Here is a 16839-nt window from a genome sequence, read left to right as displayed (position 1 = left end):
ATCAGTCTGCTCCACGGGGTTACCTCTCTCTCAATGAGAGGAACAGAGTGATGAGACAGGACATATGGCAGCCCTACATACAGGAGACATGGACATGGACATGGCAGCCCTACATACAGGAGACATGGACAGCACCAGAGAGCCCACTACCACCGAAGATGCTGTATTACAGAGACCACTTTATGAGCATCTCAAGGGATGGGACCTGGGTTTATACAGCGACCGCGGTATATGGATGTATACATGCTCCACAGCTCTCGCGTTGCTATTGGACAGCTACGAGTCTCATCACATCAGCTAGAGATAGAGGCTGGGAGAGCGGCACGGGTTCCCAGAGCCGAGCGGATATGCAGATTGTGCCGCGAGGACGTGGAGAGGCCCGTTCTCTCCTGCACTATTGGACTATACATCGATGAGGTGGCTGACTTCATTGTTCACGGTGGTGGGGACGGGGTAGACATCTCAAGTACCACAGTCCACATTATGCTATATGCAGATGATATTATTTTGGTCTCTGGGTCACGGATGGGACTACAGCATCATCTCCATGTACTCGATGACTTCTACACACAGAGGGGACTTACAGTGAACCTTGGGAAAACCAAGGTTCAGATTTTCCACACCTCAGGGCCAGTTCGACGACAGGCCATCTTCACACTAGCAGGAGGACAGGTAGAGGTGATAGACTCATATGTGTACTTGGGGATTACATTTGCGACTCCACCAGGAAGATTTACTATGGCACAGGCAGCCAAGGATACACTCACACGAGGGTATGCAGCTCTGGCCATGCTAGAGAGACAGTGTCACCAGGCACACTTCCAGGAGCCCCGCACGAAGGGGTGGTTGTTTGACACACTAGTCACCCCTGCTTTGATGTATGTTGCAGCAGTATGGGCACCTGGGCTCGCCACCTCCACATGGTCTCAAATAGAGAGGCCTCAGATTCTCATGCTCTCACGGATGATCCACAGCAAACCCTCCGTCCCACATGACATCGTCCGGGCGGAGTTTGCTGCACCTCCTATGCTAGTAGAGGCCCTCTTCCAGATGATCTGTTTCATACAGAGGATCAGAGATATGCCATCAGATCGACTCACATAGAGCTTTTGAGGCATCCAGGTAGCTCACAGAGAGTGGAGATAGGAGATCATGGTATTCACAGATGATACAGTGGCTCACTCAGCATGGTCTCAACATAGATCACCTGCCACCTTTCCACTATGATATACATGTACCACACATCCAACTCTCTCACAGTGAGAGGAACACAGTCCTTCGGCAGGATTTATGGCAGCGATACACTCAAGAGACTTGGATTACACCCAATCAGCCTCTACCGCCGAAGATGCTATACTACAGAGATCAGTTTATGGGTATGTCAGCGGATGGATTCATACAGAGACTTGGACACATGGATACATACATGCCACACAAGGTCAGAGTGGCCATTGGTCAGCTTAGAGTATCATCACATCAGCTTGAGATAGAGGGTGGTCAAGCATCGCACCTCCCCCGCACTGAGAGGATATGCAGACTCTGTCAGGAGGAGATAGAGAGCGAGGAGCACTTTGTATGGAGATGCAGAGCATACAGCACTGTCCGAGAGAGATACCCCACTTTCTTCAGGGAGTCCCCCCTCATTGCGCCAGATCATGGAGTCGGCAGACCAACGCCGATTCGGGCAGTTCCTAATAGAGATACAACAACACAGAGAGACACTACACAGGGAGGTAGGCAACAGTCCCAGATTACAGATTTCTTTCAGAGAGCTACGCCACCACCCCACCACCACCACAACAGGGGGTCACACTTCAGCGCGCAAAGGATCTCCGAGCTCGACGGAGAAAGAGAGCACCAGGCTACCAGACCCCCAGACTTCATGAGAGAGAGATCACTCACATCTGGTCTCGCCACCAGCTTTATGTCCAGGAGAGGCTCACACATTTTCGATCAAATCTAGGGAGGATCCCACAGGAGGTCTTTGCCCCTCCCCCACTGATGTACACCATCCTACATCCCCAGTATGGTACTGGATGGAGCTAGCTAGATTTGCATAGCATGATTGTATACCCGATGCATACAGTACTGCACATTGAGGCCCTAGTGATAGAGCTCCATCCATCCCTTGTCAGTTTTGATGGTCCACTCTCCCATCGATCCTTAGCTTTTCAGTTTTTAGCTTTTCAGCTTTGTACCTTGTACCTTTTTCTATTATCTGGATACCCAAAGGACATTGACAGTTGTATATTGTTTTGTCTCATAGGCCAACTTCGGCCTCTAGTAGACGTTAATAAAGCTTTCTTTCTTTCTTTCTTTCTTCTCTCTCTCTCTCTCTCTCTCTCTCTCTCTCTCTCTCATCAGCTCCAGATCTAGGACATGCTCCACCACCATCGAGCTACCTTTCCATGTGACATAGCTGAGGGAGACCTCTCGGCCATACTCATGAGCCCCATGCTTGATATTTTGGAGAGTGGTATACCATCTACTCGGAGCTGATGCTACTCTCATGTTTCGAAGTTCTTAGTATTCCATGATGAGTTTCCATGGATAGTTTTGTATCACCCAATGAGATAGCTATGTTTATGTTTTCTTTCTGTTTTATTTTCCATTCCATGATGAGATATGCCATGGACATTATTGTATCACTTTGGTCTCAAAGGTCCATTGGGTCTTTAGTAGACGCTTAATATCTCTCTCTCTCTCTACACATAGGCCAATTTTGGCCTTTTGCAGACGTTAATATATCTTTCTTTCTTCTTTCTTCTTTCTCTCTCTCTACACAAGATCATCTATTGATCACATGTACTGTCAGATGTTTTCATTTTACTTTTTCTTTCAGTTTTCCATGGCTCAATATATCCATGGTACCATTGTATTATTGTTGGTCTCGTAGGCCCTTGTGGTCTTCCGTAGACGTTAATATAACTTTCTTTCTCTCCCTCTCACCATAATCTCAATAATTAACGCATCACTAATCACAATCAAGAAAACCTGTAATAGCCCTGCTTGTTGCCATAGGGACCATTGTGTGTATAGGGTGAAAGTGGGTGGAAGGGCAATACAAAGCTTGTAGAGGGTTACATTGTATGTTTATGCCTAGAATGTGTAAAGCCATTCTTGAGGATAAGCTCAAGCTGAAGTTGTTTTTAAAAGTTATGGTATGTTCTCTATATGCATTTGAGTTCATTGATTTTGGTGCTATTTCTTCTTCTAGAAATATGTACACATGTTCCTTTTTGTCATCAGGATGAAATTTTTGAACCTTATGGAATTCGTTTGATTATGGCTATGTAAATATGTTTGGTTAGACTATGTTTGTAGTCATGTTGTCACTAAGTTGGCAAACCATTGATGGTATCTTTCAGAGAACTACATTGATTTTTATAGTACATTTCTCTTAGTAATATGTTTGATACTCCTCAAGAGTATGTTTGACCAATTATAACTTTATCTTTATTTAATTTGTGAGAAGTTAAATGAAAGAGAACAAGTATTCTTGGTTAGGACGAATATGGAGGACCTGACTATCTAGATGCTTTTGCAACCCCTCGTGTGTGTGTGTGTGTGTGTGTGTGTGTGTGTGTGTGATGGTAGTGCTACATCTCTCTCTCTCTCTCTCTCTCTCTCTCTCTCTCTCTCTCTCTTATGCACATGGATTGCAGATGGATCATCTCTTTTCACTACAGCCTAGACTCTCCGCACCTCGACCTCTAACGCGACATGAGATCAACTGAATCATCCGGTTGGATGATCTACTCGGCCCACGCATAACACCAGACTTGGATGTCATCACCATCAGAGATTGGGACAAAATTTGAATTCTACAGAGCATTTTTTGAGACTCACCGGGGATGGATTCTTTGAGATCCCAAGATACATGCAGATCCACATGTCACATGCACATTGCGATTGGTTAGCTCAGAGTATCCTCACACCACCTCCAAGTAGAGACTAGGAAAGCCCAGAACATCCCACCAGAGGAGCGGATACGCAGAGTATGCACCATAGGTAGGGAAGGTAGAGGTCGAGGCCCACTATATGTTCAGATGCCCAGTGTATTATGAGATGCAGGGGAAATTTCACTGCCTCTTCCGGGAGGGGTTCAAGTCACCGGCACGGGTGATGCAAAAATTTCTTGGGATGCACCTGATAGAGCTCATACGACATAGGGACGGAGTATTGAGAGGAGATGCTCAGAGACAAGGCATGACGTTGCCTCATTATAGCCACATCTGCCATCAGAAGGCTTATAGGGTTATGTTTCGGTCCCATTGTAGAGATATTAATACTACTTTGACACGCGTTCATAGCATTTTATTTTTTAGTCTCCCATGGATCAGTGTCTCATGGAACTATTGTATTACTCTTTGGTCTCATAGATGTTAATATATCTTTCTTTATTTCTCATGGACGCATTGTGGAGATATTAATACTACTTTGACACACGTTCATAGCATTTTATTTTTTAGTCTCCCATGGATCAGTATCTCATGGAACTATTGTATTACTCTTTGGTCTCATAGACCCTTGGGGTCTTTTGAGGACGTTAATAAAACTCTCTCACACACACAGTATATTGTACCTTGAAGAATGTAGAGTGGCCAATAACAACGATTGTAGTCTCTGGTCTTGAAAGAAGATATTGACGAAATATGCCAACTCTTTTTCTCAAATGATCTGCAACCAGATACAAAACATTTCAACCACACTGGCCCATTGAGCCGCCCCAAAACTTTGATAATTCCTCACAGCATTGCAAAAACAAAAGATTACCCATGCTTTCACTGCTCTGGAAAATCCCATTTAGGGGATCATTTGGAGCCCTTTTTGGTGAGAACCACCAAACCTCTTCTACTCCTGTGAAGGACAGCATTGGGAACTCTCTTGAAAGCATCTGAATGGTGCACCGAAGAAAATATATAAATATACTATTTTCTCTCTGAACTGACTCTTACTAAGGCAACATTGCAGGCAAACTACTCTAGTAAGGATTTTTCTGGGGGGTTTAACATGAGTCTAATGAGCTACCAGAACATCAACAAAGAACTCTCAAGCCCAGTTGTTACTTACACTAGTAGGTCTTCCCACATCTCCAGCATTGAAGACGTGTTCCGTGTGAAGATGAGAAACCTCAATCCTCCCAGCTTCAGGTGACTAGAAACATACAAGGTAAGATTTCAGTGGAAAAATAGTTTTTAAACATTACAGCCTAATGTTGCGAGTCAAGTAGTTGGCTTCAAGATGTTTTTACAATGAGAACCATTGATGGTTGGTTTGTACCAAATAGAAGCTTGAAAAGAATCTACTGTTTATTGAACCAACCTTAACATTAAATAACATGAATCAGGAGTTAAGATGCTACTTGCATAGGTAGCTTTAGATGTCTGTAAAGGCTTTATTTCTACTCACAAAAAGATCATGAGAAGCATACACAGTATCTTATTACAGGGAGGTTCACCAATATCCATACTAAATATAAATAAGAGTTTGCTGAGCCTCTCCCAAACCTACAGTTTTTCTGCTTTGTTTGGTCGTCCTACATTCAATTATTCTACCTAAATTTAAGCTGTGATTCTTGAGAGTTGCAACCTAGTTATCCTAACTACCAATTTAATAAACACTTCGATGATGCACGGCAACACCTAACAATCAGGAATTGCCTTCAATCCTTTGGAAGGAAAGTATGTTTATATCTAGGAAATCAACCCGTATCAAGGAGTCGATACAAAGCGTAGTCAAATCTGGACCTTTACTCATGGTTGTGGACTCAACCAGGAATGGAAACTCCAATGCATCATGTTGGAAGTGCCGCTTGGTGATTCGAACTAGAGTTTTACAAATGTGAAACCCTTGTCCCAATCATCTAAAGATCTCGAGGAGGGAAAGGTTTTACAAGAATTGTTGGCTGGATTTTTTAATGGGTTTCCTCCTAAGCTACCTGATGGTTTGCCTCAAGGAATGTCGATCATAAGATTCAGCTTATTCCTTGGGCACAGCCAGTATTCAAGAATCCGTATCAGTTGAATGTCAAGGAAGGGACTCGAGTAGCAAGACGGTTGCATGAATATCTTCATACGGTGCATGTTCTCATTCAACTAGAAAACACCTCTGAATGTAAAGATACTGATTACAAGACGTGCCAAATTGTGCGTAAATGGTTTTGATTTTCTACATGCATTTTGGTGAATTGCTTGTAGGTCTTATCTATGACGTATGTATTGCCAAGTGCCAAGCAAGTCTCCTTGGAACCTCTAGTGATTCTAGTGATGGTTCCAAGTGGTTCATGAGATGCATATGTAACTGGTTACTGCATAGTTGGTGTGGATCCACATTATAAATCAAGTAGTGTCTGAAATTTTGAAATCTTAACAGTAACTACATCCTCTAACACATCAAGTTCTTTATTGATTATTTCTTTTGATCCATGAGATGCCATTTCAAAAACTTGATTTTAATCAAGTGGGAATTCTATAGTTAAATAAAACAATTCTTTTCAGTTTTTGGTACATCCCTTTCTCATATCCAATGAAGGGATTGCTATTCATTTCTGTTTTTCAGATCTTGGGATCCAAAGTACCTTCTGATATCACCTCAAATACAAAATATCATGCTGATTTAGGGAAACCCTTAGTTTTCACTCTTCCCAGCATCAATTTCAGAGTTCTAAACTTCTCTGTCATTGTAAAGCATATAGGCATATAAATGCAACAGCCTTAAAATTTGTTTCAAAATGTGTCGAGGGGAGTTTTTCTTGTTAGCTTTATTTGAAGGCTCCCCAGTAGTGCCTATACAGTGTGCCAGATTATGGATTTACTTACACACGGGGGAATATGCACACAAACCTAATATTTCATGAAGCCTTTATCTATGAAAGCCCAAATTCCAGCCTTTTGGACATGTTTTTCCCCCTTTCCTCTTCTATTTGGCTCTTTCTTTGCCCTTTTCAAGGCCACTTTGTTGTCTGCCCTGAGGCTGCTCGTTGGGTGCAGGTGTTAAAAGTTAAAACTTAACAGAGATAATTAACACAATGGACAATCTAACAAAAACACAAGCACACACCAATTACCTACAACTAGTACTATGATTCTATTTAGAGTGACACAAGGCTGAGAACTCAAGTAAAGAACTAATATTAAATCAAGAATAATCTCTTGACAACCAACTTGCATAAGAACCTCTGTCTAAAGCAAATACTGGCTGAAAATGGAAGAAACTTGGGGCTGAAATCTGCACCTCCTGTCTGCTTAGGATCTAGGAGAAGGTTTCAAGGTTGATTTAGGTAGAGGAAAGCTCCTATGGCAAGAATGAGGTGGGCTAATTGTAGGTGCTAAAAACCTTTAGAGAACAAAATTAATTGCAGTCGGTTTGTCCTGATCCCCTGATTTGCATTTATAACAAGACCCCATTGGACTTGTTTTTTGGGTTCAAACTCTTGGCCCGACCATATAGGGTGGAGGCCCCTTTGCAACACCTTTCTGGTCCATTTGCACATTTTCTTTGCACACAAAGTAATTAAATTCTCTTGCTCCAAAATCTGATGTCCAACAGTGTCCATGTGTCTGACTACCCACCGTATGCAGCCCATTTGTGACACACTGCCCACCTAGGGTGAGGTGTGTCACGGCCTATGGGTGCACCACATGAACGTGGCCCTCCCACCTGCCTGCACCTCTTTTGGCTCTATTTTCTTGCAGGTGCCTTTGCCTGTGTGCAACCGATACTTGCCCACGCGGACCACTCTCTTCTTTGTGCTGCACATCCATAGTTACCTGGGCTTCCGACTGACACAAAATGCAATGCTATGATTCACTCTGTTCTGCAACGCAATCACACACACAGAACACACAAGATTCCAAAAACTATTGTCTATATTATGTACAAAAAGAAAGTAATACAACTGAATCTCTAGTACAAAAGGTGACTGAGAAATGAAGACCTCAAATCACAGTCCAAGTACTGCTGAAGATGTCTTGGCCAGCCTACATATAGATACCTGGGCTTCTGACTGACACAAAAAGCAATGCTGTGATTCACTCTATTCTACAACGCAATCACACACACAACACACACAAGATTCCTAAAACTATTGTCTATATTATGTACAAAAAGAAAGTAATACAACTGAATCTCTAGTACAAAAGGTGACTAAAAAATGAAGACCTCAAATCACAGCCCAAGTACTGCTGAAGATCTCTAGGCCAGCCCACGTATAGAGAAACGCTCTTTACAAGATGATTTTAACGATTTGGCTATGCATATACATATACATATATATATATATATAATTATTATTATTATTATTACGAATCCTCTATACTGGTGGGCCACCTTCAGTCGGTATAGAGGATTCGTAATAATAATAATAATATATATATATATATATATATATATATATATATATATATATATATATATATATATATATTAATAATTATTATTATTATTATTACGAATCCTCTATACTGGTGGGCCACCTTCATTAAAGTCGGCCTGTTATATATGTTTCATATGTGGAGGACTACCATGCCCATACCATTGCCCACCTTACCTGTGCACGCATCTTTGTTGGCCCACCTCTGCTGCCTGTCCTGCACACACATCCTTGCCGATCGAATGGCTCACAAGCTACTACATGGCACCGTAGGTGAGGTGTGTCACATTCTCCCCACTTGCATTGCAAGTCTCCTCAGTTGCACCGTGTCCATATAAAGTGCCCTTTCATAAAAGGAAAAGATCAAGCAAAGCTCTTCCAAGGTACCCAAGATCCCAATGTCACATGCACGCCCATGCCATGGCTAATCATCTGCATGAACAGTCTTAATCCCTTACTAATCATCAGTTAAGTCAGTCATCAATAGAAACATTAATACCATCAGATAAGCATCCTCATCATCATCAGCAGCCACATCAGCATCAGCATCATTAACATCATCATTAGCAGCATCAGCAGCATCATTATCTTCATCATTACCATCACTTGGGGGCATGGAACCCTGTCGGCAGGCAGCCTGACAGCTGTTGGCATTAAAAAGGGAATTTAATGAATATATGTCTAGTAGATCTGGCCAACAGAGGGGAGCTGGCCGACCTGGTCCTCAGTGAAATATATAAGCATGAAGTCATTCTCAGCATTTCAGCAAGTCGTCATTCATTCATCTAAAGTCTTGCAACCTTTTTGTACCATATTGAAATACAGAAAACCCTGACACCAATCTCTCTCTTCTTCTTGTTAGCAGTCATCTCCTGTCTGTACATTACACCAGGGCCTCTGTTGTGGGTGTGCCCGCCCAGTTTTGGTGTTTCCCCATTTTTCGTCACTCTCCATGTATTTTTCCCATTTTTCTGAGGTGTGGCTGAGCTGTCGGCTGATTCAGTTGCTCGCCGACTGGATTATTTGCTACCCGACCTGATTTGCTGACCTGGCCGATTGCAGGCACCTGGCCAACCAGGGCTTTTCTGGTCGTGAGCACTCTTGGTGCTGGTCGTGAGCATATGCTGCTGTCGGCCTGTTTTAGACTCGCCGATCAGCAGCTTGGGGCCATATAAAATGGCCCCTTACCCCCCACACTCTCCGTTGTGTATTCGGGATTTTCTTGTGTGTATATAGCAAAGTTACACAGCTTCTCTCTCTCTCTCTCTCTCTCTCTCTCTCTCTCTCTCTCTCTCTTTCATCTGCGTTGCTCTCTACAGCGGTTGTCTTCATTTCCATTGTGCATTCTGACATGGTATCAGAGCCCCAGGTGGCTTGAAGCTTGGAGACAGTGGGACCTCGAGGGTTTGCTGATTTGAGGTGCTGATTGGAGATTGCTTGGGCTGTTCAGGACTTGGAGATCGGGTAGAAGGCGGCCATCACCGTTGGACAGCCACCTTGCATATTATTTGCAGCCTCTTCTTCTTCTTTTTTCCCACCCACCCTCCCTTCACAAGACCTTGTGAACCCTTAAGATGGAAGACTTGCTTGAGATGGCTAAGAAGCACGTGAAGATCCCCACACTCCCCACGTTCCCAGTGGACCAACAGTTGGGCGGGAACAACTACGGCATATGGAAGGTAATGATGGAGTCTGTTTTGGAGTCTTATGACTTGGCTGATTTCATTGTTGTTGGTGTTCCAAGGCCGGAGTTGGAAGACGGGGAGTTACCCTCTATACGGAAGGAACGGGAGGCTCGGGCACAGTTATGGGATCGTGTCAATGCCTGCGTCTGTTCTTTCATCTTCCTAAATTGCACACCATAGGTGATCAACCATATAAAGCAAATGACGCTAGCCAGAGGGATTTGGCAGCATTTGGCTTCTTTGTACAACAGGGTATCACCCATGAAGAGGATCTCCTTGGAAGTTTAGATGCAGGTGATGAATCCTGCAAAGTCGTCGACAATGTGGGAGCACATCAACAAGTTGCAAGCTCTTCAGCACGAGGTTCTTCAGGCAGGGAAAGAGATATCGTCAGAGGATATGGCCATCACATTGTCTCATTTGCCCTCTCAGTACTCAGCATTTTACTCCTCTTTGATCACCAGTGGCAAGCTCAACACCATCACGTGGGAGGAGCTTATGCAATGGTCTTGGACCAGGAAGAGTGTTTTATGAACCCTCCACAGGGTGGACGTTCTGAGGCCTTGACTAGGCAACAGTCCAAAGGCCATAGCAACAACAAGGGCAAAGGGAAGTCTTCATTGGAGAAATCTTCTGAGAAGAAGCTCAATTCAAACCATGAGAAACTGAAGGCCGAGCGGACCTGTAACAATTGTGGCAAGAAAGGCCACTATTGGAGGAAGTGTCCCAAGCGGAATACCGGGAAGAGTGTTGATTCTTCAGCTTCAACTGGAAAGACTCCAGCCTTTGTGCACTTGGAGATTTTGGACATAGATGCTTCATCTTCTTCGAGCGAGAAGGCAGTTGGCTTCACCGCCAGGGATACTCAGGAGTGGATTCTTGATAGTGGTGCTTCCAAGCACATGACTCCTTCCCATGAGTTCTTCCAAGATCTTAAGCGTCAGTCAAGTCGCATTTTCATTGGCGACAATTCCACTATCCCGATGGCAAAGGAGGAGAGTTTTCTTCCAATGCGTTTGTGCGGTTTTGTGCGGAACATGGCATCAAGCGGAAGCTGGTCAATACAGGTTTGCCAATGGAGTAGTTGAGCGTAAGAACCGAACTGTGGTGGAGATGACGAGGACGATGTTGGAGCATCGTGATCATCCTCGTCCGCTTTGGGGAGAGGCTGTGGCTACGGCTGTCCATATCCTCAACCGATCTCCGATGACTTTAATACCAAACATGACTCCCTTTGAGGCTTCTTTTGGCACGAAACCAGATGTCTCCCATCTCGGTGTGTTTGGGAGTGATGCTTATGTTCACATTCCAAAGAAGCAGAGGGGGAAGCTTGACTCCATGCCCCAGAAGCTTGTCTTTGTGGGACATAACTCTCTTTCCAAAGGATACAGGTTGTATGACCCGGAGCGGAACGAGGTTGTCGTCAACAGAGATGTTGTTTTTGATGAGCATGTTCCAGCTTCCACTGTTGATGAGCTGCCACTTCTTGGAGACCCAAATGAGCCTGATGATGATTTCCAATCGATTGTTCCAGCTGGACAACCTCAGTCAGTTGAGGAGGTTGAGCCCGCAGCTGGAGATGAGCCCCCGCAACAACAGGAGGCTTCGCATTCTGTTCGAGTAACCAGGTCGTTGTTAGACACCCTGGGTGTTAAGAAGCTGCCCTCCGAGTGGACCACAGAGGACGGACCTCGAAGATCGCATAGAGTTCGTGACAAAAGTCATTCAACGGAGCTCTGACAGGTAAACTATGCGTTGATGTCTCGTATCATGCGGGACAAAGAGCCCACTTCCGTAAAGGAAGCCCTTTCACAGGATACTTGGAGGAAAGCCATGTAGGTGGAACTGGATGCCATAGAGAAGAATAAAACTTGGGAGTTGGTTACGAGGCCGTCAAAACGGTCAGTCATTGGTGTCAAGTGGGTCTTTAAGACCAAGTATACGTCAGATGGGTCGGTGGACAAACACAACTCCAAACTTGGGGTTAAGGGTTATGCTCAACGGCCTAGCATCGACTATGAGGATACCTTTGCACCGACAACGAGGATGAGCACAATTCGGACCGTTCTTGCCCTTGCTTCTTCTCAGCGGTGGCTCGTATATCACATGGATGTTAAATCCACGTTCCTTAATGGTGACTTGCAGGAGGAAGTGTATGTTGAGCAGCCTCCAGGCTTTGAGGTTCCAGGATCAAAGGGAATGGTTTATAGGTTGCAAAAGGCCTTGTATGGTCTTAAGCAAGCTCCCAGGGCTTGGAATCAAAAGATTGATTCCTTCTTTCTATGGACTGGATTTCAGAGATCAGTTTGCAGATCCTAACTTATATCTTTTTCGGGAACACCATTTGGTCACGTTGATCATCCTTTATGTGGATGACCTCATTCTTACTGGCGGTCATGTGGAGCACATTGCAGTGACAAAAATTGCCTTGTCAAAGGAGTTTGAGATGACCGACTTAGGCTTACTCCACTTCTTCTTGGGATTGGAGATCTGGCAGACCCAGAGGGGTTTCTTTGTCTCTCAGCAGCAGCATGTCCATGAGTTGCTTGAGGCCTTTGGGATGGAGAACTACAAGTCTATCATGTCACCGATGGACCCGAACACGAAGCTTACAATGAATGATCCTTGTGAGCCGGTTGATGCCTCTCTTTACCGGAAGCTGGTTGGTTCATTGATCTGGTTGCTTAACACCAGATTGGACTTGAGCTTTCCTGTGGGGCTCTTGAGCTCGTTCATGCAAACGCCTTTGAAGTCTCATTGGAATTCGGGACGTAGGATTGCGGATCTTGCGGTATCTGTAGGGGTACGAAGGATCTGGGACTCTTCTACAACACTAGGGGTGAAACGAAGGACCGAGTCCGACTCCAAGGCTAGAGTGACTCAAATTGGGAAGGAGATCGAGACACAAGGAGAGCTACATCAGGCTACAGTTTTACCCTCGGCTCAGGAGCTGTTTCATGGAGCAACAAGAGGCAGCCGACTATTGCCTTGTCGTCTACAGAGGCAGAGTACCGGGCTGCTTGTGGTGCTGCTTGCGAGGTTGTGTGGCTGCGGAGGTTGCTTGGCGAGATTGGGTTTCCACAGAAGGAGCCCACAGTCATCCAGTGCGATAACCAGAGCTGTATCGCTATTGCTCGGAACCTGGTCTTCCATGCTCAGACCAAGCACATAGAGATACAATCACTTTGTTCGTGAGAAGATCTTGGCTGGTGACATCTTGCTTCTTTATTGTTCGACGAAAGACAATGCGGCGGACCTCTACACGGAGTGTTAGCAGTCATCTCATGTCTGTACATTACACTAGGGCCTCTGTTGTGGGTGTGCCCGCCCAATTTTGGTGTTTCCCCATTTTTCCTCACTCTCCATGTATTTTTCCCATTTTTCTGAGGTGTGGTTGGGCTGTCAGCTGATTCAGTTGTTGGCCAACCAGATTATTTGCTATCCGACCTGATTTGCTAACGTGGCCGACTGCAAGCACTGGCCGACCAGGGCTTTTCTGGTCCGGAGCAATCCTGGTGCTGGTCGTGAGCATATGCTGTTGTCGGCCTATTTTAGACTGGCCAACCAGCAGCATGGGGCCATATAAAATGGCCCCTTGCCCCCCACACTCTCCGTTGTGTATTCGGGATTTTCTTATGTGTATATAGCAGAGTTACACAGCTTCCCTCTCTCTCTTTCATCTGTGTTTTGCTCTCTACAGCAGTTGTCTTCATTTCCGCTATGCATTCTGACACTTCTCTCCTATGTCTTACTCATGTTTAATCAGCATCAATGTTCTTAATCAGGCTTAGGGTTGGAAATCAGTACAGCAAGGCTTCCACGCATGCAACATTAGTATCAGTGCACAATTCTAGCATAAAGGATGCAACAGGGTGGCAGATGGAGTGGTCTACAACAACAGGCGAAGCCAAAGGAAGCATTCCCTGAGGGTATGTACGCAAGACCAGTACATCATTAAGCTCTCAAATCAATTCCAAAGGCCTGGCAACAAGCATGATCAGTTCCAGCAGGTGACCTGATGTTGTGTTAAGGGTAAGGGAAAGTAGGCATGGGGGCAGCAGTTGAATAGATGCTCAGTTCTTTAGCAAGACTTGGAACTGGAGATCAAGAGTGAAGGTGTTCAGACAAAAATATCAGTTAAAGTCAAAGTCAGTAAAGTAGAAGGTCAAAGTCAATAAATCATCTACATGAACAGTCTTAATCCCTGACTAATCATCAGTTAAGTCAATCATCAGTAGAAGCATAAGTACCATCAGATAAGCATCCTCATCATCATCAACAGCCACATCATCATTAGCATCATTAAAACCATCATTACCAGCATCAGCAACATCATTATCTTCATCAACACCATTGTTTGGGGCCATGGAACCCTTCGGCAGCCAGAATGGGATCCCAAGCAGTACGTGGGATAGCACCCAAGTGAAGGCCAGCAGTGGGACATACAAAGGCAGAAGCACAGCATTAAAAAGGGAATTTAATGAATATTTGTCCAGTAGATCTGGCCAACAGCAGGGAGCTGGCCGACCTGGTCCTTGGTGAAATATATAAGCATGAAGTCATTCTCAGTATTTCAGCAAGTCATCATTCATTCATCTAAAGTCTAGTACTCAGTAGAAGATACGTAGAAGGGGCCAAGGTCACCCCAATGGGGCTGACCAAGGGCCTACATCATCTACAAGCATTTATGCAACCTTTTTGTACCATATTGAAATACACAAAACCTTGACACCAATCTCTCTCTTCTTCTCTCTCCTGTCCTAATCATGTTTAATCAGCATCAATGTTCTTAATTAGGCTTAGGGATGTGGATCAGTAGAGCAAGGCTTCCGTGCATGCAACACCCAAACACTGTGAGACCACTTTGCGTCGAATGCAAAGGCTCATATTCCATACTTGCACCGCGTCGGCACAAAGAACATTCCCAATCTAAACTCGCGCCACCTGTGAAACTCCACATATGGACCACCATCCTTGGCTTCCAAAAATGCCTGCCAATGAAGCAATCAAATGAAAACCCACAACTGTTGCATCAACAATGTAACCGCTAGTAACTCTCGGCACTAGTTTCCTCAGACCAACATTTCCCTCCCTACTACGTGCCAATGCTTGGTCCTCCCTATGGAGACCTCCACTCCACATCGATAGAAATGTAACCGCCAATAACCCTCGGCACTAGTAACCGCCGGTAGCATTCGGCACAAGTTTACTGAGACCAACATTTCCCTCCCTACTAGGTGCCAATGCTTGGAACTCCCTGTGGAGCGTACTCCACATAATACACCGTATGATTCACCGAAGAAAACACTCCGTCCTTCAAAATTGTCTCCAATGAAACTTCGTCTTTTGGCACGAGCTCCAGTGGTGAAGACACATCCCCACTGACATCTCGTTTGGTGCCATCTGTGCAAAAATCACCTCTATTGCTACGGCCAACTCTTCCGATAGCTGTGAAGAATCCTCTTGGGGAGCCTACTTCTTACCCACTACCAGCAATACACCAATGAAATCCTTGTTTCAATCTTCATACGCTTGCTTGTACTTTTGGGCTATGGTTGCCTACTCCGCAAATGATAAGGTCAACGTCATTCCTCTTGTCATGATTTGTGACTAATCTCTCTAATTATAGCCTAATCTTGATTATTAGTGAAGAGACATCGTTAAAGGATTGTGTCCCGTTGCAATGGTTATTATGAAGAGGCATGTCCTATCCAAAGGATATGACCCTTCGCCCTAGAGACACGGCATTATAGGGGCTTAAACACGCCCCTTATGTATAGCACCCACAGATAGATGCTTTCTTTATAAGTATTGGTCAACTCTCTTTGATCAAGAGCCACACCCCTGAATTCGGGATGTGACTCTTCAACTGTACCTCTTCGGGCTCTATTTAAGAAAGGCCCTCATCTCAATACAACAACACACAACGTTCTACTCTATTTGTCTTAATTCTCAGTGCTAGGTCTCTAATCATGTCCTATAGAATATCATTAGACTAAGAAGTCCTTCCAGTGGTATGAGAGAAAACAAGCTCCTACCTGTAGTACGCCCATAGCAAAACCCTAACCCTAAAAATCAGCCAACCCTAACCCTAGAATTAGGTTTCACAAGGGTTGTATGGAAGAAAGGAAAGATTGCCACAATCTTTCCTTTCTTCCATAGAATTAGGTTTCACAAGGGTTGTATGGAAGAAAGGAAAGATTGCCACAATCAATTTTCCCCCTTTGCCCAACTTTTCTTGATTTGTTATTTTCCCCAATATATAGTAAGCATTCTTCACAAACCATAAGAAAAACAATGGGAAACTTTAGGTTTACCGGGCAGCATGGGTTCCTTCCAAGGCTTTGATAAGAAGCTCTGTCACCATTTGGTCTATCTCCATTTCTGAAGCCACTTCTATGGGACTCACTCCATAAAGCAGCAAGATTTGTACCATGTTCACATGTGGCCAGGCCAGTGCCCCATGTGAAAGGGTCAGTCATTTGGTGTCACATGGATGGGAACTAGTTTTGTGCCACCCATGTGTGACCAGTATTGTGCCATATGGATGGGAGCCTGTTTGCTGCCATCCTTATATGACCAAGATTGCGTCTTATCCATAGGACTGTCACTCCAAGGTAGGACTGATATTTGTGCCAACCTTGTCTATGGGATTGTCACTCCATAGGAAGGCTCTTGCTAGGACGTGTGTTTTGCCTATGGGATTGTCACTCCATAGGAAAACCAGGACTTCACATTTCTGCCGCGCCAGTTTTATGCTCGACAAGAAATCCTTGTACA

The 16839-nt window shown here is 44.6% G+C and overlaps 1 protein-coding gene and 1 pseudogene across 2 annotated transcripts in view; one reads left to right on the top strand and one right to left on the bottom strand.

Moving 5' to 3' along the window:
- The window catches only part of LOC147626361 (putative phosphatase SPAC513.02), a 98769-nt gene that overhangs the window by 22605 nt on the left and 59325 nt on the right, over positions 1 to 16839 (bottom strand). For both annotated transcript variants that reach the window (XM_086816501.1, XM_086816502.1), the window contains exons 7-9: positions 5074 to 5157; positions 4777 to 4897; positions 4586 to 4680 (exon numbers count right to left, since the gene is read on the bottom strand). In XM_086816501.1, the coding sequence (XP_086672627.1) occupies positions 4586 to 4680; positions 4777 to 4897; positions 5074 to 5157 (300 nt within the window). The remainder of the gene's footprint in view (positions 1 to 4585; positions 4681 to 4776; positions 4898 to 5073; positions 5158 to 16839) is intronic.
- LOC147626362 (uncharacterized) lies at positions 484 to 1886 on the top strand (annotated as a pseudogene).

This window comes from Cibotium barometz, chromosome 22 (genome assembly GCF_041138505.1).
Source record: "Cibotium barometz isolate CiBa-2024 chromosome 22, ASM4113850v1, whole genome shotgun sequence".
Classification (NCBI taxonomy): Eukaryota; Viridiplantae; Streptophyta; class Polypodiopsida; order Cyatheales; family Cibotiaceae; genus Cibotium; species Cibotium barometz.
The sequence above is the reverse complement of the archived record's forward strand: the minus strand, read 5'-3'. Positions and strand labels throughout refer to the sequence as shown.